At 35.9% G+C, this 25,032-nt stretch overlaps 3 protein-coding genes across 4 annotated transcripts in view; all 3 read left to right on the top strand.

The window, feature by feature from the left end:
- LOC142358621 (uncharacterized) overlaps positions 1-6,415 on the top strand; it is a 78,192-nt gene extending 71,777 nt beyond the window's left edge. Inside the window, exons 5-7 of the mRNA XM_075410071.1 lie at positions 142-506; positions 767-966; positions 5,283-6,415. Of these exons, the coding sequence (XP_075266186.1) occupies positions 142-506; positions 767-966; positions 5,283-6,063 (1,346 nt within the window). The 3' untranslated portion in view covers positions 6,064-6,415. The remainder of the gene's footprint in view (positions 1-141; positions 507-766; positions 967-5,282) is intronic.
- LOC142358622 (glycerol-3-phosphate dehydrogenase 1-like protein) overlaps positions 1-25,032 on the top strand; it is a 457,482-nt gene that overhangs the window by 6,109 nt on the left and 426,341 nt on the right. The window lies entirely within an intron of this gene.
- Positions 7,437-25,032, top strand: part of LOC142358620 (mini-chromosome maintenance complex-binding protein-like) — a 28,722-nt gene continuing 11,126 nt past the window's right edge. Inside the window, exon 1 of the mRNA XM_075410070.1 lies at positions 7,437-8,193. Within this exon, the coding sequence (XP_075266185.1) occupies positions 7,467-8,193 (727 nt within the window). The 5' untranslated portion in view covers positions 7,437-7,466. The remainder of the gene's footprint in view (positions 8,194-25,032) is intronic.

The raw sequence follows: 25,032 nt of genomic DNA, 5'->3' as shown, positions 1-25,032 counted from the left end.
CAATTCGCCCGACGTTAGTCGGTTATGTTTAATTAATTGGCATTATTAATTTAAAGCACTGTTACTTAAAACTTTTCTTGTTAAGAGTTGTAGAAAAATGTCGATACAGGTGTTTTGAATGAGCCAAATGTATTTGCTTAGGTCTTGTGGGTACAACGATGTTTGTGCTCTTCTACCCTGTCGTGAATACTCTCTTGTCCACTCTTTCCATTGTGATTGGGTTCACCACTCCTGTATGGATCGTACCTGCCACCTTTATCTACTACCTTTTCCAGATTCTCATCTTGGACTTGAAGCGTCCCTCGCACACGGGATGTAGACTCTTCTATCTTCTTCACATCTATCTCTACAAATTCTTCCTACTTGGACTCTGTCAGCCAGTGGCCTGTGTGTTCCTGGTCCTTGTTGGCTATCCTGTGACAGGAGCCCTCTTGTGTCTTTTGGGATCTCTCCAGATATGTATCAGGAGCACTTACGATTTTCTCATATATCACATATTTTTGAAGGTCAGTTGACATCTATCTTGTATTATGCTCAATTTCTCGGAACTATATGTTGACAATCAAACCAACAGATTATTTGGACAGATTGTTTTGGACAACAAACTAACTGCAATGACAAATCTTACGGTTTAAAAACTTCCAGCACAAAATTTATAAGTTAACTTCAACGGAAAATCGTAAAGTTTAAAGATCCGATACGATTGAGTTGTAAAGATTTGAGGCTTCTTCGAATGAATGAATGAATGAATGTAGTTTTGTTGTAGAGGATCGCGCGTGTGCCAGCTACAAATAGCTTTGCTGCCAAAAAGATCGCTGGCCCTGGAATGGCTTCCAAATATTTCTTGCAAATGGAACCGGAGCACGCGTTGGTTCCGGTGTTTCACTGGGCTGATAGAATTATTCTTTCTACATGGGAACATAAGCACAGGAGGCAGATAGCTGAGCCTAAGGATCTGTATCAGAAGTGAGTGCAGTGAATAAATGCAAAATTATAAGTGAATAAAGTCATTACTTTCGTCCATCAAACTTTTTTTTATTAATAGCCGCACAGCGATAGCTGGGGCTATTATTGGCCTTCTCTTGGTTTTTTACAATTCAAAAAATTCGAATTGTATTGACGCGTTGTCTTTACGATTCGAAGAGGAATATTGGAGGAGTCCTTTTTATAGCTGCGAAGCTGTAAGCTGAGCGTAGCTATATTGCGGTGCTCTTGGTTTTTTTTATATCGTCGTCTGACGCTCTTTTTTCGTTTTACATTTGTTCACACAGCAAAGCTGAAAAAGTCAAATTTTCTGAATGACTTCTTCCTCTCACTAACGGCATTTGCTCGCGTGACGTCATTTCTCACTGGCTTTAGCAAAAGTTTTTAGGTTATTTGCGTGATTAGATTTTGATCATAAGTGACTTACCTCACTCAATAAAATGACTTTTGCACTTTAAAACTTAAGGTTAATTTGAATTAGGTTAAGGTCAAAGGAACTCATATGTGCAGTAAAGGTCCCTAATAGGAGGCTTCTGCGGAATCAATTTTAACAATTTTAACAAGCTTTATTAATTTATCGCTGAATGGTTTTTACCTAGTTTTTGAGCGGCGTCGATTTTTTTTCAATTTAGATCTATCTGTTTCTATCTCTATTATATGGCACGCAGGTCTATTCTTTCGCAGCTATTCAGGCAATCTGCCGGTTATGTTTTAATCATTTATTGGAGTGAATTTTGAGCAGGTTGGAGTGGTTTGAGCGGTTAAAAAAAATTGAAGTGGAGTGAAAAGAGTGTTTTTTATTCATTCCGCTGTTTTCGAGAGAGCGAGAAATTGATTTTGAGAGAGCGTTTTAATCCCGATATGTGAAAAAAATTCTGTAAACAAGCGAAATTTTGTTGTTCACGTGCGGCTCTTTAAAACAGTTTTTTCTTAAATTTTCGTTTAGAAGTTTTATTATAATGTTGTATTATGTTTAGGATTTTTTTGATTAATAGCCGCCGTCAGCCTCTCAACGGCTATTATTTCTGCGCTCTCCTTTTTTAAAATTCGCTTTACCTTTTGATCACGTTTTTCGTTTTACATAAATCACGACTTTCACGTTTGACTTATGACTTACTTCACTCACTCTTTCAACTGAATGGTTTTTAAATCCATTCACTCAATGAATTACGCAAGATAGTGAATACAGTCAATGTCAAAGGAGCAAAATCATAAGAGACGGGATAACCCGATAAAGCCCGGTGATTAAGTCATTGAAAGTCATTAGTTCATTTGAGTGTTTGCCAGCTGACATTGATATTAAGCTATTAGCTTTCAGTTTAGAAGCTGAGTTGGGTATGGTTTTAGAATCCATATGACACTGCACGCCGAATGAGAGCACTTTTTGTAAAAAGGAATTCGGTCAGTCTATCTTTTTCTGTTTCAATCCCGATTTGCATCTAGCGCGTCAACCGCAGCTTTTTTCCGGCAATCTGCCGGCTATGTTAGTGGTTTGAAGTTTTCTAGTACTTTATATAAGTTTTGTACCAATTTGCCGGTTTTTCAGCTATTTTGCTTAGTTTTAGGCGTATTTTAGCGATTTTTGGCTTTCTGTTTTGTGGGATTTGCGTGGGATTTAATAGACGCTTATTACTTAGATACCAAGTGAGTGTAGTTTTATTAGTTTTAGCGAAATTTTAAGTTATGCGTCTATCTGATCCTAGATAAGGTTTATAGCCTATTATGACTTGTATGTTTTTTGCGAGTATTTCAACGCTCTATTTGCTTCAATAATTTTTTTGACCCTATGTGCTCTCGTAATATTGAAAATTCATAAACTTTGTAAATCGTTTGTCTTGAGAAAGGGGATAAACTGGTTTAAGTTGCTGTGCAGTTCGCTTAGGGCCATACTGGTCTCTAATTAGCCGTTCACTATAGCTGCCTAGGAGACAAAATTTCATGGTGTGAATCCCGAATTCATGGAGTTTTCTTGGCTGACCAACACTTATGCCTTTTCTTGAGCCTCAATCATACCTTATCACCCTCATTTTGAGCCTCAATCATACCTTATCAGCCCCTTATCACCTCCCGATCGGTGCAGATCTAAGTTTAAAATATTGATCACAAAAGCCAACTCCGCGCCAGTCGTTAGAAAAATTGGTCCGACTTTATTCGGCCGTGCTCTTAGTTTTACTTTTTCGAAATAAAATTTTCTAATGCCCGCTGACTTAAGGCTTTTTATTGGCATTTACTGTAGTTTAAAAAGCTTACTATTTTTCGCGTAGTGGGATTCTAAATGCACATTGTAAAATTTTATTGGTCACTGCTTCATGCAGTTTCAAGTCATTCTAATAACATAGCCGGAAGAATTCCGGAAGCGACTCGAAGCACCAAAACTTCACAAAAAGTTGAAGCCATTACCTTTTGTATTAAACCAATTACTCATTACCTCCACGGGTCTGATCTAAAAATCGGTGAAATTTAAACCACTGTCACCAAGAAAAAAGAAAATGCAGCAAAATTTTATTATTGAAAACGTTTGGTAACGTTCAAAAAGTCTGAAATTTTTAGGATGATCAAAAAACTGATAGCCTGACAAAGTTGACAGGGCCATCAATTGCCCTCGGATAATTAATGATTCTAATCTCAAAAAGATCGCGAATGCAAACGGCAGATAAAAACTTTTCAAAAAAGACAGAAAAGTCAAAATTATTCAAAAAAGAGTGCTCAAACTTAGGAATCAGAGAACCACTACAATTAGATTTCTAATCAGGGCAATTAAGACAAAAATAATACATGATTCTTCCTTGTTGTATATATGCTAGACAACATGATTTCATACTAATTCAAAAATTAAATTAATCATAGAAAAACAAACGCAACAGAATATTATTCAAAGGCAAAAAATCGTCTAAAAACAATACCAAGCCCGGAAGAAAATTGCAATGAATAGTAATAACTAGAAATGTTGGAAAAGACTTTCTAGCAAACTCCCAGTACTGCCTTATTTTGAATTAAATCAATTTCAAACCGAAGAAACCAAGATCTAAGAAAAAGCTGAATTCATTCAATTTTTTAACAACTGAAAAAATCGATATAACGAATATAAAAGTAGGTGCCAGGACAATACTAGAATAATACAAACGAGAATGTGAAGAATATGGGCACAATGTTAGGAACACCGTAACAAAAAGACCAACTCTCTTGATTTTTGAAAGTTAAAAATCAAATTTAAAAAAATCAAGAAAAACGAGTACATTTCATTGATCAGCATTCGAGACATAGAAAAGACAACGAGTCATTCGAGACATAAATCCAACTTGCTGAACCGAATAAAACAAGAAAAAGCAAAATTCAGACATACGAAACAATGAAACATTTTGCAAAAAGTGGTCAAAAAATAATTAAGACTGCATTTATGAAAAAAATTTATCTCTTTTTTCAAAAACTTAACACCAAAAAAAATTGATTTTTCATTGAAACGAAATTAAAGTCCTTCATGTTCCCCAAAGTACTATTTCTAGTAATGAAAAGCAAAATACAAACAAGAAACTGAAAAAAAATTTCCAAAAAACTACGAAAATCGGATTAGCAAATATACAATTTTATGAAACAAAATTACATCGAGGTAGAAAGAGGCATTGAGTATATGAATTATCAAAGGGAAGTCGCCATATTAACTGATTTTTGACAAAAAACAGCTAAAAGATCCAAAAATGAAGAAATTAATGGAAAAAAGCTAAAAATTAACTAAAAAATCAAGAAATATGTGCCAATTTCGCATTTGAAACGCAATTTCAGGCTATGCAAAATACTGTGCTATCAATTTCCCGGGGTTTACATTTCAACATAGCATCGATTAAAAATTATTTCAACAAAAAACCAAATTACAAGCAAACAAACTAGGCCACTTAGACGAAAAACCGGCTAAAAACGGTAATCTGTATGTGCCATTCAGTCAAAAACTACTTTTCAATGTCAAAAAGTCATTCACTAAACGCAGCGCATGATCAAAAAACTTCTCTCGCTCAGAAAAAATTATTTCACACTGCAATTTTACTCGCTTTCGCTTTTAGGTCAAAACATCGTCTGAACGAATAGTACTTCCGGTAAAAAAAAAACCTTAAGAAAACCAATACTCCTCTTCGAGTCGTAATAACTGTGTAAACTGGTCCTAGCGTACAAAGAAATTAAATTGAAAATTTAATTGATTCCCTGCGCTGCTGCCCTTCATACGATGGATCACTTGAAGAATTAACTTTAGAAGTGTACTGAGGAGCTGTTAAAACCTAAACTTAAGTAAAAATTTCTATTATTAGATTCTTCAACTCTTTATTGGCACCATTCTCAGCACAGATAAAGGAGATTGGCGAGATGAAAGACAAAGAGCCAGTTTACGCTCAACTTCTGAAAGAGGAGTCGAGCCACTTAAAAGTATTGAAGGACACAGTCGAAGTTAACTCGAGACACCTGAATGCTGGTATTCCCTCTCGCCATCTTATTCGTCTCAGGGCTCTGGATTTGGACAAACTCATTATGCTTGCTGCTCAGTATCTTGCAGCAATTCTCCCTCAACACCTATTCCCATTATTTTCCAATAAAGACGAACTGATCCGATTCTGGAAGGGGAGAGAGATCCGCGTGGATGACTGGGTCTCTTTAGGAAGAGTTGTCCTCACTGAGATCTACGGGGATCCCTTCATGGTACCCCTGGAAGAGACTGACTTGAATTGTGCCTTTAAGCTGAAGGTTGAGGAACTCACTATCTCCAACTACTTAAAAGGCATCATTAGCACCGAGATTGAAGATCCGTTGGACGCTCATTCCGTTACATATCAGAGACTGTCTAACACTGTGGAGGTTGAGTCCCCTAGACAGTATGTGAATAACATGGCAATGTACATCAGACATGGGGAATTGATTGACTACAGAGGAATATGTGAGTGTCACTTGAAGATGCGCTTACCATTTTTGGGCAAAGCGGGAGATCCTCTGGTGAGCCATATATGGAGTCAACTTGGAAATTCAAGTAGACGACAGGTGATGCGGAAAGTAAACGCGAAATCATTAGTTGGGTCCTCAAAGAGTATTGAATGTTAACTTGTATCTCGTGTCTTTCTAAGCAATGCTACTCTTAGATTACAACCGAATTTCTCTCATCTAATAACCAGTTTAATGTAAATAGAATATCTTAAATGAAATAACATCGCAAATTCATGTTTCTAACCGGACAAATATTATTGAGTTTTAAATAGTGTAAATAGAATCTCTTAAATGTAGTAACATCGAAAATTCATATTTCTAACCGGACAAATATTTTTAAATTGAGTTTTAAATATGTTCAAAAAATTGTGATTTCAATTAAAATTGTAAATTCTATTTCAAACTGTCTGATCATTTCCATTCAATGTGATTGTTTCTGCTAATCTCTAATAAAGTTTATTATACTGAAGTTTTAGGATTACTTCAAGTTATAGGATTACTACATATGACATGTAATCAGCGTTTGATCAGTTTGCTGATTTCTTGGAGTGGTAAGTGCACGGCGGTCTCAAGTTGTTCACTCATTCTTAACTATTCCAAGGTTGAACAGACAAAAATGAAGATATTATCTCATAAAGAACAAGGGCTTCTGAATTAAGTGTTTTAGTGGTAACATATTGATCGCACTCAAAAACCTATTTGTACCAGAAAAAGTAATTTGTAAATACTGTAAAAGAAATTGATCTATAAATTTCATAATCATTTTCGCCCGCTTATAGACGGAAAAACATTGTTTTCAAGCTCTAATTTACTGTGATCAGTGGACCTGTTTATGATCATAAGATGTGGAATTGGTTATTTTGCACCATTGTTCAATCAAGCAGGAATATCTGCAGTCTCCGGTTATTTTATTTGGATTAAGCGAATGAATGGCATTGGGCACCTTTTCTACCGTAACAAAATGCGGCGACAAGTTTATCTTCAAATTGAATTTGAAGTAGGCTCTTATTTTGGTTCCGTAATATTCGCAAGATTCGAGAACCGATCGTTGAATAGATTGACTATTTTTTCGGTATGAAATCACGGAATCAATTTTTTTAGCCCTGCTGCCAATCCCAATTGTTAAGTTTTTTTTTCTGCAATCGTTAAACATTTTCGACCTTAATCTGTATTTGTGCTCCTGAACAGTTCGGCTATGAAATATTTTCCAGGAAGGCAATATTTGGTTTGAGTTTCCGAACAAAACATCTTTTCATTGGGCATGGGTAAGGACTGCTTTAGTTTTTTTCGAATTACCGGAACATTGAATTTGGATCATCTGATATGTAGAAAATTTGCTGGCAGAGTATTGTACAGATAGTAATAAGAAGCGATTTTTTGAACGAGTTGTTTGATCAAACCGCTTTTTAGTTTTCTCCTATTGCTTGATTTGTGGTTAATGGTGTGTAAAAGAGAAGGCAGCGAAGAGTCATCCAGAGTGTATCAGAAATAGCTTGCGTTTCAGATTAATTTTGAGAGTAATGAAGTCTGAACAAGCGTGGATTGAATCGCCAGTTGCATACGTGGCTGCTTTGCAGGAGAGAAGACTAGAGAAGGTAGAGAAGCCTAAAGATCTTCTGAAAGTATTCACAGATGCGTTTGTAAGTAATGTCTCCAAATCAGATGCTCAATTAGACCTCTACCCTGGTATTGTAACTGACGAAATGCAACAGAGTTTAAATCATGATAGACTATGTGTAGTAAGAGGAATGGTGCAAGACATTGGAGAATCTGAGTTGTTTGTGTTGAGTTACGCAACTAGTGGGAGTAATGGATCTAGTGAAGTGGAGGGATCTAGCAAACGGGCTACAGCTTTTTTGAAAGACAACACTGTCCTTGCGGAACACAGCGTTCTGGACCCGCAGAGTGTGACATACGCAGACAGACAGTCGCTTATTGTGACTCCAGTGCCCGCAGAAAATGAATGGGTTCTGAACGAACTCATACCTAACTTTGTACTCAAATGCAGGAGCTCAGCTGAAGATGGAGAGTACTCAAAAGCTTCTAAGATTCGAAAGTGTGGTGATGATGCAAATGGCAGCGGAATCGTTGCTTTTGTTAAACAAAAGGGAGTTGAGGTCAAATTCTATGGAGATGAAAATGAAGTGGCAATTAACAATGTCTACTTGTTTTACGGAGTATATGAAACGGTTCCGCTGGCAACTAAGTTGAGTGCTGAGCAGTATTTAATGGATTGCGACTTTTCCGGTGAGTTCATTTCAAAGCAATCTGCCGATGAATGATTTCTTAATTATTGCTCTAGCGTAGCTATATGGCGGCGATCTTATTTTTTACAATCCAAAGAATTTGGGGTGTATTGGTTCTGTCTTTTTTACAATCCAAAGTATTTGGATTGTATTGTTATGCTGTCTGTTTTTACGACTCAAAGTGGAGTATTGGTGGAGCGTCTTTTTTGTTTTGATTGATGTTTTTTGGAGTGTATTTAAAACAGGACGTAAAAGTCAATGCTTAAGTCAAACAGCCGAGCGAATTGAAGAGCAGAGAGAAAAGAGAGTGGTTTTCTGTTCATGTCGTTTTTTGAGAGAGAGAGAGAGAGAGAGAGAGAGAGCGAGCGAGCGAGAAAAGTAGCTGTGAAAAATATTTCTGCTAAGCGAGCAAAATTTTTTGATCACGTGCGGCTTTTTCGAAGCATTTTTTAAGTTTAAGCTCCAGTTTTGTCAATCAAAAGAGAGTTGTTTCTCTCGATTTTCTAAATCAGTAATAGTGTGTTTGGAAACTTTTTTGACCATCTGAAGTAAATATTCAATTACTTCTAGATATTCAATTACTGTTAGATTCAATTTTCATCTGTTTTTTTTTGAAGATTTTGCTTTGCCTTATGCATTTTTTAGCAGTTTCTTTTACCTCATTGATTTCCTACTGCATTTGGGGAGTTGTGTGTGGTTGAAATTAGTTCGTTTAGCAGTTTTAGAGGTCTTTCAAAATTGATTAATTTTTAATAGCCGCCGTCAGTCTCTCAAACGGCTATTATTTAGGCGCTCTTTTGATTTCGCTTTACCTTTTGATCACGTTTTTCGTTTTACATAGGTCACAATTTTCACGTTTGACTTCTGGCTTACCTCACTCACCCTTTCAACTGAATTGATTCTAAATTCTTTCACGCATTGATTTATGCAATGTAGTGAATACAGTCAATGTCAAAAGAGCGAAATCAAAAGAAACGGGATAATCAGTAGTAAAGGAAAGTGACTAGAACCTCAACGGGGGGGGGGGGGGCGGACAATTTTTGCAATGCACATCTACAACGGGGTGGGACACTTTATAGGTTGCAAAAATTGTCCCCCTCCTTTTTTGACCAAAAATGGAAAACTTTTCGGTTGATTTTAACTTTGTTCAATTTGTTTACAAGCTTGACCCAGTTTTTGTTACGACTAATTGTTTGCTGCGGGGTCTGTTTGCTGCGGGGTCTGTTTGCTGCGGGGTCTGTTCGTTTGTTTAGAACAGTGATATAAATTAAGCACTGCTATTGCTAGCATTGCGATTACATGTTTTTTGTATGATAAAAGTATTCAGATCCAGTTTTTCATATTTGAGAATTTACCGCTAATGGGCGTCGACACTTGCAAAAAATTTTGAAAAATGGGGTTGAAAAATTTTTGCGTTTTTTTGGCTTTAATCAATGTAAAAATGTGTGAAACATGTTTTTTGAGTTAAAAAAGTTGTCGGAAAAAATTTTTCAAATTTTGAAATTTTTGCCCTATAGGAGATCAGAACTTGTAAAAATTTTTGAAAAAAGGGGTCGAAAAATTTTTTTGCGTTTTTTCGGCTTTAATCAACGTTAAAATTTTTACAACATGTTTTTTGAGTAAAAAAAGTTGTCGGAAAAAATTTTTCAAATTTCGAAATTTTTGCCCTATAGGAGATCAGAACTTGTAAAAATTTTTGAAAAAAGGGGTTGAAAAATTTTTTTGCGTTTTTTCGGGTTTAATCAATGTGAAATTGTGTGAAACATATTTTTTGAGTAAAAAAAGTTGCCGGAAAAATTTTAAAAAATTGAAGTTTTTTCCCTATAGGAGATCAGAACTTGTAAAAATTTTTGAAAAATGGGGGCGAAAAATTTTTTTGCGTTTTTTTGGCTTTAATCAATGTGAAATTGTGTGAAACATGTTTTTTGAGTAAAAAAAAGTTGTCGGAAAAAATTTTTTTCAAAATTTGAAATTTTTGCCCTATAGGGGGGACAAAAACTTGTAAAAATTTTTGAAAAATGGGGTCAAAATTTTTTTTGTTTTTTGGTTTGAATCAATGCGAATAGTTGTGAAACACGTTTTGTGAGTGATAAAAGTGGTCAGAAACGATTTTATTGGAAATCGAATTTTTGTCCTATAGGAGGACAAGAACTTATAAAATTTTTTGAGAAATAGGGTCCAAAATCTTTTGATTTTTTGTCTCTATTAGATGTGATACGGTGTTAATCATGTTTTGTGCATCAACCACACCCCAACCAACACGCCCAACCCACCAACACCCGACCACACCCCAACCAACACGCCCAACCCACCAACACCCAACCACACCCCAACCAACACCCCCAACCCACGAACACACACGTCCAACCCCGCAACACACATGCCCAACCCACACGCAATTTTTGGAACGCCCGTCTACAACGGGGTGGGACACTTCGAAAAATTTTATCGATTGCAAAAATTGTCCACCATGTTTTTTGACCATAAATGGAAACTTTTTGATATATATATATATATATATATATATATATATATATATATGTATATATATGTATATATATTTATATATTACACACACAAACATACATACATACATATATACATACATACATACATACATACATACATACATACATACATACATAAATACATACATACATACATATATATATATATATATATATATATATATACATACATACATACATACATACATACATACATACATACATACAGATTTCAAGAAAAACAAAGTTTTTACCTAAGTATGTACACAATTATGGTCATAATCACCTATGTCCATAAATGCATACATAAATTGGTTAAAACAACAGTAAAACAACTAACCTGTTAGTACATGTATAAAATCATTAATGATATATTAATTGGAGAGTCATCAGATCATGCCCAAACATGTTCAGGGTCACAAAACTTTCCAAAACAAATTGACCAATCGGAGTGCTTGATTTATTATTCAAGTTGACAACCAATCAGAATTGAAAGATTTATAAACAAAAACTCTAAGCGCTCACGTTCAGTAAACAGTGAATAATGAACACAATAGGAACAAAAGACATCAAGCTCATTCATGAGAAAGTTTTATCACTGAGAGGTAACATAAATTATACACACATATCTTATCGACAATTATATTTCGTAGCTGCTTGTTCTTTGTTAGATCCAGAAGTTGACGGAGAAATAGCACTTAAATTTAGACCCTATGATGGTTTCATTGGAATTGATAATTCAAGACTAGATCCTTTATTGAAACGGAGCAAAGTGCTACGACTTCATGCTGCGTTACATGACGCCGCTGAATTTATAAAAGATTGCCGAAACAAAGGCCCTGGATATGTTTACGCTTTCCGTTACTCACCAGTAAACAATTGTCTTTTTGGACACCTGACAGGAATATTATTCATTCTATCAGTGAAAATTTTTCATTCACAATTGTTTCGTGAAATGGAATGCTAGAAAATTTTGGCAGCAAAACCACAAATATTATTGTCCTCGATCTCGAAGGTTTCAAACTCAAGTCACTTGGATTCGTTATAAAAGAACTCAGTTTGTGTTCCAGTTACAACGATACAATATTTTTCAAACCGCCGCTTAAATTCGCTGATTTACCCACACACGATAGACAAACTGTTATTTGGCTGACCAATAACCTACACGGTCTTGATTGGGACGAAGGTGATATACCTTACTGTGATTTGAAAACAATCTGTCTGAGTTTCAGTTTCCGATTCACACGAAAAAATTTTTTTGCCAAAGGCATTGAAAAGTGTGAGCTCCTCCTCAGTAAGCTTTTACAAAAAACTGTTTATAATATGGAGGATCTAAATTTTCCCCGAATCTCAGAGATAATATCAGAAGAACAAGTTCCTTCCTGTTATCATCATTCAAACTTTCGTTCAACAAACGATCAATTATCAAATCACTGCGCGGAACGTAAAGCAAGAATATTTTCACAGTGGACACGAAGTGATGCACAGAGAAGACACGGCCACCTTAACTACTTATCTGTCAGACAACTTGAAGATATTCACTTACTTGACTCCACTTGACGATCAGCCGATTGTAATATTCAACAGAGTTCAGGATCCCTCTCCAATACAGAATAATTTTTCAAGTGATCAACAGAACCGAACGAACTATCTCAACAATAAGCCAAACACAGCACAACAACCGCGTTACAACCCGCTTTATAGCGCAGCAGCAAAACGTTATTTTGCAACCATTACTCTTTCTCCCGACGAGCTAGACAGCTTTAGGGCTTTCCTGCCCGTGATAGATAATTTCTATCACTTCCAACTGTACGTAAAAAATAAACAGAGCTCGAGAACATCGGAATCAGTTCAATTATGGCTATGAACAAAACAAACCCGAAGCCTATGCAGTCCCCCAAAGAGCAGCGAATCCCACGTTGGAAGCAATGGGCGGACAAAAAAGTTCCTCAATTTAGATTGAAAAAATCACCACCAGAACGTGAGCTATCACTTAATGAGATGCCGAATGAGTTGCGGTTATATGTCTTGGAGCACCCCGAAGTTGAAAAAGTTTTCAATCAACCATCGTTCGAGGAAAATGACTCATCAACAGTTTGTTATAAACTAGAGATAAAAAGTCATATTAAAGGTTTCAATTTATTTGAGTTCTGGTACATGAAACAGTTGCCCAGTGAATAATTCAAAAAATTAAAATTTTATCATTCTTGTTTCAATTCACTTTTCAATTGATTTTTTTTCTCCAATGAATCAAAGAGACGAGGCTGACGCCGGTATCAGTAATTTAGTATTTGATGTGAACAACAAAGAGAGGCCCCCATGGCGTTGTTGTTCAAATTCAACAGTACCAAGGTCCGAAGTAATATTTTTTGTTCAAGTTAGTATCATTGTCTTAATGATCATTCTTTGCTTATCTATGCTCTTTCTATTATCAGAAAGCTGTGAAGAGAAATCAATTTGGATTGCTCTCTTATCGAGTTTAGTTGGTTACATTTTACCTAATCCCAAACTATGAACAAAATTATTCTTACACATGACAGGGTATTCATGTCTATTGTAGGACCAAGTGGTTGTGGTAAAACATAACTCTTATTTCGAATGCTAAAAGGTTCGACCTTTTATCCACGCTTTGAAAAAATTTATTATTTTTACAAAGAGTTCCAACCACTTTTCAAAGATATGCAACGAGTTATACCAGGGATTGATTTTCTAAAATACTCAGGCTTTGATATAACAAAAAATCTATCGCATTGTCTACATTATGACGATTCATGTGAAGAAATCTTCAACGATAAAGAATTTGTAAAAATAGCTACCTCAGGACGTCATCGCAAATTACATGTTATATACGTCAAGCATAATTTGTTCCATCAAAGCAAATGGTCCAGAACCATTGATCTGAATACAGCACACATAATATTATTCAAGTCGCTTCGTGACATTCAACAAATTGAATATCTTGGAAAACAGTTGAATTGTCTCCAACTGATAAAAGAAGCATACAAACTAGCAACTGCGGAGCCCTTTGGACATTTGATGATTGATCTCGACCCAAAAACCAGTCAGGGTTTACGTTTTTCATCGCAACTAATTGGACCGAATCCTTCTATTTTTTACATTTCGTCCCCTGATGCAGTCATTACAACAATTACAAATGAAAAAGAAACATTTGCTTATGCTCAAGCAATGGGCAAATAAGAGGAATGAGAACACGGCTCAAATAGAAATATTACATCAGGGCGATTTCATTTGGTTCTTGAGTGACTGTGTGATGAACGTACTCTCTGGAGTTGTACCAATCAATAAAGTTGAATTAAAAAAATTCGAGAAACCACTACGTAAACTTGCAGACAGGCGAGTTGAAAAAAGTGAGAGAATCAAAATTTTTCGATCAGATTCTGGAATTCGTCTAATTAAACTGATTGCGTTACCTTGTATTACTTTTCTGGAGCAAAATGCACACTGAAGAGTTTGTGCTAATTCCTCGTCAAATGTATGCGAATGAACAACCTCAAATTGCTCAACTTCTCAACAATAAAATGGTCCGAGAGAAAGCAAAACAAATATCACTGTTGCAAAGAAGCAAGTCTCCACCAGCACCTACCACGCAACAAGACACGCAACAGTAGACCAATAATATTTTGGAGAATGTCAAAGATGAGTTGAATGAGACTAGAGATGACAAAATTGATACAAAAATTTCAACTGAAATCAGGGAGCGAGTTTTGAGAGATATTAAACACCTTGACAGAAAAAAGTTTGAAAAAGCGAGCATAATATTGGAAAAAATAGAAGAGTCAGAATCTCTATCGCTTGATCAGACATCAAGACTAATGGTTAATAAGTCAAGCACGGGAATTCTTGTCGCAGATTTTCTTTACGATCTACAACAAACATCATCTAAGCTTTCACTTGAATATTACAAAGTCCTGACCTTTCTAGATATCAGTTCACAATTAACTTGTAATACATACGCAAAAAAATTTCTTGCCTTATCACTAAACGAAAAGTTAGTTGTTTGAGGATGAACCCGAAAACGAAGAATCAGGAGTCTCGAGAACAGAAGAATCAAAAGCTTCTGGCAACGATGAAGGAAGCTTTGAAGATGCAAAAGACGAAATCCAACCGTCTAGCTCGTGGACAAATTACTTCCTCTCACGTTAAACAATTGAACAAATTATACACAAAAGGTAGTGCAGCTTTTGGTAGCATAGCTAATTTGAAGAAAGCCAATGGTTTACCAAGATCCAAAGTGGTTCAATACCTTCAGTCGAAAGCCCCATACACAAAATACAGACAATTCAGAAAAACTTTTCCGAGACTAAAAGCTGTTGCATACAGAATAAACGAAATCTGGTCTGTCGATGTGGCGTATATGGATAAAATTGCCCAACACAACAACGGAATCAAATATTTACTGGTGGCTGTTGATGTTTTATCGCGATACCTTAGAGTGCAACCAATGAAGGCTTTATATGCAAAAGACGCTGTTGAAGCGTTCAAAAAAATGATCAAACAGAAAAAACCAGAAAGAGTTTGGACAGACAAGGGATCCGAGTTTAAAGGTGAATTCAAAAAATTTTGTGAAAAGAAGGAGATTCATTTATATACAACCGAAAACGAAACCAAGTCGGCATTTGCTGAGAGGAATATTCGATCGCTCAAAAACATTATTCACAAATACCTGGAGGAAAATTGGACTTATATTAAGCAATTGCCCCATTTTGTAAATACTATAAACAGTCGTGTTAATCGTGTTACCCAACTTGCACCTAATAAAACTTTAAAAAACATGAACCGTTTCTAATATCCCTAGCAATTAGCACAAAAAAGTACAAGCCAAAATACGAAGAAGGAGACCTGGTTCGGATTGCAAAGCCAGACGAAACATTTAGGAAAGGTTATAAACAAAATTACACAGACGAAGTCTTCACAGTATTCAAGGTTGCCACCCTTAGTCCACCAACATGCAACCATATAGACGCAAACAACGTTATAATTGAAGGTATATTTTATGAACCAGAATTAGTCCAAGTGAACGTCCTTCCTGTCGAAGACTAAACATAAGTATTAATAAAGAATTTACTATTGATTTGATATCGAATGCATCAATGGGAATTTTTACCAATAATACTATGGCCAAGTTTCGAAATCAACTCGCCCAACCATTACAGTTAGATGGAGATTGGCAAGTTGCCCTTGCTTCAATATCATTTCCATCAAACATCAACAATATAAACTCAGCCGAAATAGTTGCATATTTGCCGAAATAGTTGCCGAAAAGTTGTCCAGTGCGGTTATGTGAAGCATCAAGTTCAGTGCCAGAACTGACATATGCAACGTCAGTTCTGGCGCTGAACTTGATGCTTCACATAACCGCACTGGACAACTTCGAAGAATTCGCAAAGGTATATACAACAGTTCAGAAGAGCTTCTGGAAGAAATTTTTCGAATCGCTCAATTGAAAAACTTTGAGTATGATTTTGACACTGTAACGCAAAAGTTAGTTTTGAAATTTGGGCCTAACGAAGGTTTGTCATTTGAAGATGAAGAAGTCCCCAGTATTCTTGGTTTTAAAGGATTAAGAGATATTTCGAATCCTGGTTTTATTCACATTGGTTACAAGTCAGAAAAAGCAGGCAACACTTTGAACAGACATGTTGGAGATTTTCCAGTTGATATCACTTGCGGATCACAGCTAATATTTGTATACATTGATATAATTGAACATCAAAACGTTGGTGATGTGAGAGCTCCGGTAATAAAAATCATTGAGTCTGAAAGACGTTTGAGAAACGGTAGCATAAACACAGTGACACCCATACACCATAAGTCTTACACAAATTTGGATTACAAGCCAATATTATCAAACAATATTCAGAACATCCAGGTAGAGTTGAGAAACGAAACTGGAAAACTAATTCCTTTTACTGGAACCGGAAAAGTTATAGTCAGTTTAAAATTTCAAAAAATTATTTGATATGGAGACATACTACAGCAATCAAGCATCTCAATCAATGCCGCATTTTTCCGGACACTACAGACAAAGAGGCAGTGGTTTTGGAGCGCTTGCTGCAGGTATTGGAAGAGTTGCTCTGCCATTAGCACGCAAATTTCTCTGGCCCGCAGCGAAAAAGATTGGTCGTGATTTATTGGTTCAGGGAGCACCAGAGTTAGTAGAAGTTGCAACCAAAAGAAAGTCAGCAAAACAAGCACTGAAAAGTACAGTAGCCAAAACAGTTCGCAAACAAATAGGTGGATCACTTCAATCACGTATTGCATCAGGTCGTAAAATAATTAGACGAAAAAGACGACAATACACGAGACCTCGCTCAAACCAAAAACGAAAAATCTCAACCAGAAGAATCATTTCTCAAAAACCCCGTCCAAAAAGGAGTCGTCTGGATTTTTTCTCGCGAGTGAAAAATGCGAACTAATATTGTAATACCATCTGAAGCTACTCACAGTTCTCTAGACTTATTTGAAAAACCACCTTTGCTGGTAACATTTGATCAATCATTCGAGCAAAAAACAGGACCACTTTATTCGCCCTCAGGATCATCATTGGAGTTGAAGTTGTTGGTGATCGCAACAATTTTATTGACTTGCAAAAAATTTACCTGGAGATCAAGTGTCGAATACTTCAAACAGATGGAACGGATTTGCGCTACACAGCTGGTGATGCTAATGCCAGTGATCTTCCATATTTTGCTAATAATATCCTTCATTCACTTTTCGCCGACTGTACTGTTTCTGCGAATGGTATCAAAATTTCAACAGCTAATGGACACTATGCACACAAAAGTTTCATAGAAACTGAATTCTCTCACGGTACAGACGCAAAGAAAACCTGGCTAAAATGTCAGGGTTACGAGTATGAGGAAAACCCGGGCACTATTCCAACAGCAATATCAGATATAAGAAAAAGAACAGTGCGACAATCCGCACGCATAACGTTATATGGAAAGTTGGCGGTTGATTTCTTTTCATGTGAGAAACATTTGGTTAGTGGAGTTACCTTACGCATTTCAATGAGAAGATCTTAAGATGACTTTGCCGTCAATAGTGAGGACCCCGCGAAACACTACAAGGTTAAAATAGATTAGGCTAATTTATTTGTCAGGAAAATGACGGTATCAGATAATGTTGTAGGTGCAATTGAGAAGACATTATTGAATACTCCGGCAATTTACCGATACAATGAAGTAATTACCAAAACATTTTTGGCTACAACAGGCCAACAAAGCTGGAAACATGAGGATATTTTCACTAAAGAGCCAATCAGAAGTCATTGTTGCATTATGCGTTGGTACAGCATTCATCGGTACGAACACCGCTAATCCATTCCATTATCAAAAATTTGGTTTAAGAGAGATAACCATTTATCGAAATGGTTTTGCAACGGCTGGAACTCCAATGTCAACAACTGACAACAAGAGGTACTACAATTCAATGAGTGCATTAGCTTATGTAGAAAATGGCCATGGAATACCTCTGAGTGAATTTGCAAACCATTATATAATGGTATTTGAACTGACCAGCACTCAAGAGGCAACTCATGACTTCATTCATCCAGAGCTCACAAATTCATCATTGTCTGTCGAACTCAAGTTCGATGCAGCGTTAGCTCATAACGTTGAAATATTTTTTCTTAGGGAAAAAGCCTCTACGATCTACATTGACTCTGCAAGAAACGCATCTAAAAACGCTCTTCCCATGATCACATACTAATGGACGAAGATCAAATTCATCTTCAAGTGGAAAAGTGTAAACACCTCAAATTCAAATTCAGAGGGGTTTATGCTGCTGATAATTATCCTCTGAACTTGCAGACCAACACATTTATTATTGTTAATGCTTCACGATCCAACTCTATTGGAACCCACTGGGTAGTGCTAGCTAAACGATCTGCATACCCAATAATATATTTTGCGGATCCATTGGCTCTACCATTGACTACCTACAAGGATATTTTCAACCGTTTACAACAGTGTGAAGACTTGGAGATAATGATGGATATCATGGAACATAGAAGAGACATTCAGTCTCCATTGCAATCCTCAGACTCCCAGCTTTGTGGTTTATTTTGCATATACATTGTTCATTATTTTTATAGTGAGAAATTTCCATTTATACCTGATGTAAATGAATTAGAGTTGCTAGCTTTTGTAAAACATATGAAGTAAAATTTAATTTAAATTTCAAAAAACAACACTTTTTGAATATCAATTTTTACAAAATTGAAAGGTTATGAAAGAGTTTGAGGATTCTCGCACAAAACTCCCATGGCCACTAAGCAGAATATCCATTATCTGATAAAGAGTTGAGGAGTGTTCACCTAGCATAAGCTGGCAAAATCGTTTTATAGTTACATCAGGGACTGTAGAAGAACGTTTGTTGGCCGTAAAAGTACTAATAGATTTCGCTGTTGCCTCACTCAAAGGTGCTGGAAGTTGTTTCTGGTTCTTGGTAACTGAAGAAGAAGTTGATTTTGAAAGGTACTCAACAGCAACATGTAGTCGTGAAATTATTGCACTGCGATCAACAAAGTCTTTTTGCAAAGGCTGAATCAGTAATTTGAAACAGTTAACGAGACACGGTATCACCGCAGGTACATAAAGAGAATCGAATAAATTATCATCCTGCGAACCAAATTCATACATAACATGATAATGATTGGAGCCAAATGTACAACCTTCGATAACTGTTGCAGATGAATGATAACCATATGCATAATTTTCAATTGTTGTGTGTTCAAGTTTTGGTTCCGTCTCACAAATATTGTACTTGAAACGTTTTTGAAATTTCTTGAAATATTCGGGACTGTTCTCATACATTGCCTCAACCATAACGAACAAAAAAGAAAAAGCTAATGAACTAACTATGAATGCATAAACAATGACAGGAAGCAAAAGGTTTAATATAAATTATTCCGATTCCTCATTGACTATTACAGATGTTTTTGGTATCTTCTTTTGGCGCTGAGTCGGTGTTTTGCCAGCCCGTTTTGCTGGACGCTTCGAGTCATCAGTTGAATCCGGTTTTAGAAGTGAGTCGATCAAGCCAACTGGTTGATCAAGCATTTGTTCTAGTTTTTCTATGTTCTGACATATCAACCGAAACTCTGGCGCCGAAAGTGTAATTTTTTGATTGAAATCCCAGTCGACCTGTTCACTATCACGTTTGAACATTTTCAAGGATAAACAGGTGCCAGTGGTATGATAATTCTTAACAGCAGCCCTAACAAGTCGTTTTTTATTGAGCGAGAGATCCAAATCAAAGTCACTGTACTCAGCATCCTTCGACAAAACATTACCCATAATGTTGCATATATTGAGACAAACTGTATCAAAGTAATCTGAAATGATGAATGACTAATAAGTTACTGTTTATTGGAATGTAAACAATTTCAAACCCCACGCCAACATGTCTAGACAAGATAACAGCTGAGCAAACAAACCCACCCACCCTAGCGTGTAAACAAATTTATACTCCTCTATATCAGCTATGACGTTTATACGAAATATGAAATTCAAAAGATCGGAAAAAATATACCCTGCTGAATCAAGACCCATTCAATGTCACAATTGTCCAAGGCAATTTAAAAATTTCCATTCACTAATGCAACATCGCCGGGCCAAGCATTATAAAGGCCATAGCGGAAAACAGTTTTACAAGTCCCGACCTTTAAATCTAAAAACTGACAAATTTTCATTAGCAATGGATAAATTAGCTCGCCTCCTCGAGTCTATTTATATTTCCCGAGAGCACCCCAATTCAACTTAGGTCAATATGACATAATTCTATTTATAGACATGACGGAATAATGATGAAATGATTAAGTCAAATAAACAAATCGGTCTGCAACAATTTTTTCAATCTTTCCGCCATTGTTCTCTCTTGTTGTTCAATATAAGTTTTGTGAAAATTCTTTAGTTCTTTGGCTCCTTATTACATTACTGCAAGTCTTTTGTTACTTAACCTTCTTCTAGAATTTGCTTTCATCCTGCTTTTCCATTCAGTTCCATACCATATAAAATCAAGTTTTCATTTCTCTTGTTCTCAGAATTGGTTTTAGACTCTGCTGTTAAGTCTTTATAAAACTTTCCTTCGAAAGAAAACTGTTTGCTTTGTTACCGCTTAAATCCGGAAAATCAGTAAAAACATCTCAATTGTTTATCCATCACCTGCAATATGGCTGCTGAATATTTAGAAATTGCAAAAACAAGTGAGCGAGGTACTAGAACCCTGTACGAATGTGTCACAACTTCAAAAATATTGTCCTTCTGAAGAAAGCTTTGATGACAAGACTCAATTATGGCACACAAAAAACAGCTTTGTTCCAGTTAATTACATTGAACCAATACTTGAATACACAAAACAAAACGATTTATTTCATCTTACAAAAACGCCAGAAAGATCACCAAGACAAGAAGAGTCTCCATATGCTCATCGTTATTATGAATCTATTACTCCCATTCAAACAAAAAAGCAGGATGTCAAAAAATTGACAAAGCGAACAAGAAAACTTTTTGCAGACTACGATCATGAGTGCATTGAAATTTGGGAAAATCAACTAGGACAGCTAGAAGTTGAGCAGATATCAGATTTTTGGAGTTTCGATCAATCTCAATCGCCTAGTGACATGAAAACTCCGGAAAAAAGTCTCCCTTTACTTTCCAATAACTTTTCGGATGACGTTAGCGTCGAGGAAACTCCTCCGTTAAATCAGTGTTACGCTCCAGTCAAGAAGGTGATCAAGTTATCTCGGCTCTAAACAAAACAAACTTTCGTCAAACTCATTGTATATATTGTACTTTTTATTTTTGGCTGATTACTGTGTTTCAACGTATGAACTTCGTGTTTACTTCTTTAAACTAGTTCTTAATTTAATTTTCACTAATGATTCATATCAGCATCAAACATAGCATGGATGTTTGGAAGGAGGAATTAAGCGTTGCAGAAAAATTCAGACATTGAACAAACAAGTGGATGAAAGATTGTATTAAACAAATAAACAAAAGTAAAAAGGGTAGAATTAAAACCAGCTGAAGCTTGGGTATTTTCATATAATGACAAAAAATCAGTAAACAATTTTCAGCAGATACTAGTACGCGATACTAGTGATAAAACAAAACTGGGGTAAACAAATAACCCCGCAGACTGACCTACCTGCACTGAGCAAACAAAAAGCAGGAAAGCAGGTAAACAGTTGAATCTCTGTTATTGGCACAACGGTCTGCGAGACTAGAGGCCCACTGTTTGCTCAGAAGTAGCTTTCAGTTGCAAATGTAAACAAAACGTTTGCCGAGCAGTAGCTTTCAGTTGCAAAAGTAAATAAACAATACGCGCACTCTGATTGGGTTAGAGAGTTGTGAAAATGTGTGACAACCCAATACTCGATTTTGTCATTTGCTTTTTGCCTTAACTTTACAAACACACGACAACTATTTTCTTTAGCTTCTGATTCAAATCTTTTGAAAAGTCAGGCATTGTCCCAAAATTTTAGCCTTTGGCTAGTTTTCTTTCCTTGTTCCACAAACGTTTAAGTTTGAACTAACGAAAATGAATATTGTCGATTGTAAAATCTGTCATCTAACGCTCTCGGATAAGCGCAACCGGATCAAGATTCGAAGAAAACGCCTGAAAAGCAGCTTCCCTTACTGTCGAACAATTTTTCTGAGAAGAGACTCCACCTCTAAGCAATTGTTATGCTCCATCAAAGAAGGTAATCAAACTGTCTCGCCTATAAAAAAATGTTACTTGCTCTACATTCTGTTGTTTTAATGTTGTTTTAATTTTGTATCGCTTTAAAATTAATTATTTCTCATGTATGCTTTTCATTGATCAAGTTCGAACATGATCTTTAACCAATTACGAGAAAGCGATGACAGCAAACCTTTTAAAATACACATCACGATAACTTTGCTAGCCAACACAAATTGTTTCAAGTAAACATTTGATTTGACTTTTGTTGGAAATTCTTTTAATCTGGCAATCAATAATTTATCAATAAGATTCTATTTTCTTTAACAATAAGGTTTTCAAATAGCGGAAATACTGTTTTGATTAAACAAACGCTAAAACTTATCGCTTTATCTCTTGTCTAATTAACAATAATTTGGCAAACATGAGAACCGTTTTATTATTGACATAAGAGTCTTAGCAACAATTTTAGTTTCGTTGTGTATGTAGAGCAAAGAAAACTGAGTCAATAAACAAATTGTAAACAAAACCATTTTCCAAAAGAATGACTCAACAGGAAATTGTAAATTGTGCTATACACAATTTTGCATTTGCCTTTTGCGTATTCACTCGTATTAGTTTGTTTTATTTCCCTCAATTTCGGCTTGCTTTAAAACATAAATTTAGAAACTTTTACTCTAACATATTAAACGTTGTTTTAATGTCCTGCGCATTTTACTGACCAAACACGACTCAAAACGACTGACGGCACTAGCGGATGTTTTTTTATATCACAACTCAATTTAATTTTGAAACTAAGGAATATCAATGAGTACCGAAACTTGTACTATTTGCAACAAAAAACTTTCGGACAAGCTTAGTCTCAGACGTCACAAACAAACAGTCCATAAACAGTACAAAGAAAATAATTCCTTTGTATGCCATGAATGTGGTTATGAAAGAAGTGGGGTTATTGAAATGGAAAATCACATGAGAGAAAAGCATCTCTCATTCAGACCCCGATATTTTCTTTATTGCAATAAACTTTTTGTTGGTGACTCTTCCTATGTGCAACACATGAATAAAGTTCATGGCTTACCAATATGGAACTCGGACGCAAAAATTGACACATCAGGTGAAATTTTTGCCACTGAGAAGGCTTTTGGTGGTGTTCTTAAAATATATGACATTTCGGTGGACAATAATGATATTGGTTTGCTCAGCTTCATGCGCGGTAAACAAAACGAAATTGACAATGTCATTCAATTGAACACCCAAACTCAACCACAAAAAGTTCAATTCTGTGCAACTGTAGAGCTTACAAAACCAGTGGATGAAGAAACTTCACAAGCTGCAGTTGAACATATAACAATCTTTGCAAATTCGAAAGCGCAAAGGGTCGAGTTTCCTGGATTAAATAACGAATGTTTCTCTGGAATGACCGAGCAAATGATAATAGCGTTGAACAATTTTTCATCACATGGTAGCGGTTGGTCGATAAACCAAATCAAAAAGGTTGAAATGCGGCTTACGAAAACGAAACAAATCCGAGCATCCTCGAAGTAAATTTTGCTACCGAGTATTCAAAAACACCAAGACAAGAAATGGTTTTGTCACAGAAAAATTACGATCATCACAGTAGAGAATCACTAAAATTGCAAAAGTGGCTCAGGAAACGAATAACGGAAGACAAACATATACAAACTCGTTGAAATACTCAAGGTTTAGCAAACACAATAACAAAGAATTACTCTAATTTTGACTTATGCTCGTTATGTATTGACACTAATTGAAAACCAATTCTTCGCTTTATTCATTTTTCATGAGGAAGGGTATGGGGTGCAAACTTGCAGTTATTATTTGGTATATGAAAGTGCATACGCACAAAATCTGCATAAAGATTCTGAAATATTTTAACTTCATTGGCTCTGCCATTTAAAAACAAAAATTAGAGCACTGATGTGTTCACGTTTATTTGCGAAACACACAAACTGATGAACAAGATTGAGCGTGATATATAAAAGTTTATATATTCATATCTTTCAGTTATCAAGGAAGCAATTTATCTCCACCTGCAAGGTTGGTTCGTTCATGTTACTCCTCTTGGCTTTTTGCATATTTTTGTGCATATGTACTTTCATATAATCTAGAATATGACAGTGCTTATGCACAAAATTTGCATAAAGAATAATTTTTAGGTCATTATTGTGGCTATGTAATATACAATTATTTTGCTTGATATGCAGTGATGGGTTTGGCGTGTGGGTTGAAGCTTGGTTGGGTGTTTGTGTGTGTTGGCTGGGCATGTGTGTTGGTGGGTTGGACGTGTGTGTTCGTGGGTTTGGAGTGTTGGTTGGGGTGTGGTTGGGTGTTGGTGGGTTGGGCGTGTTGGTTGGGGTGTGGTCGGGTGTTGGTGGGTTGGGCGTGTTGGTTGGGGTGTGGTTGATGCACAAAACATGATTAACACCGTATCACATCTAATAGAGACAAAAAATCAAAAGATTTTGGACCCTATTTCTCAAAAAATTTTATAAGTTCTTGTCCTCCTTTAGGACAAAAATTCGATTTCCAATAAAATCTTTTCTGACCACTTTTATCACTCACAAAACGTGTTTCACAACTATTTGCATTGATTCAAACCAAAAAAC

The sequence above is a fragment of the Convolutriloba macropyga genome, chromosome 2 (genome assembly GCF_964194025.1).
Source record: "Convolutriloba macropyga chromosome 2, txConMacr16.3, whole genome shotgun sequence".
NCBI classification, from domain to species: Eukaryota; Metazoa; Xenacoelomorpha; order Acoela; family Convolutidae; genus Convolutriloba; species Convolutriloba macropyga.
Note: the sequence above shows the minus strand (reverse complement) of the source record. Positions and strands in the feature narration are given on the sequence as shown.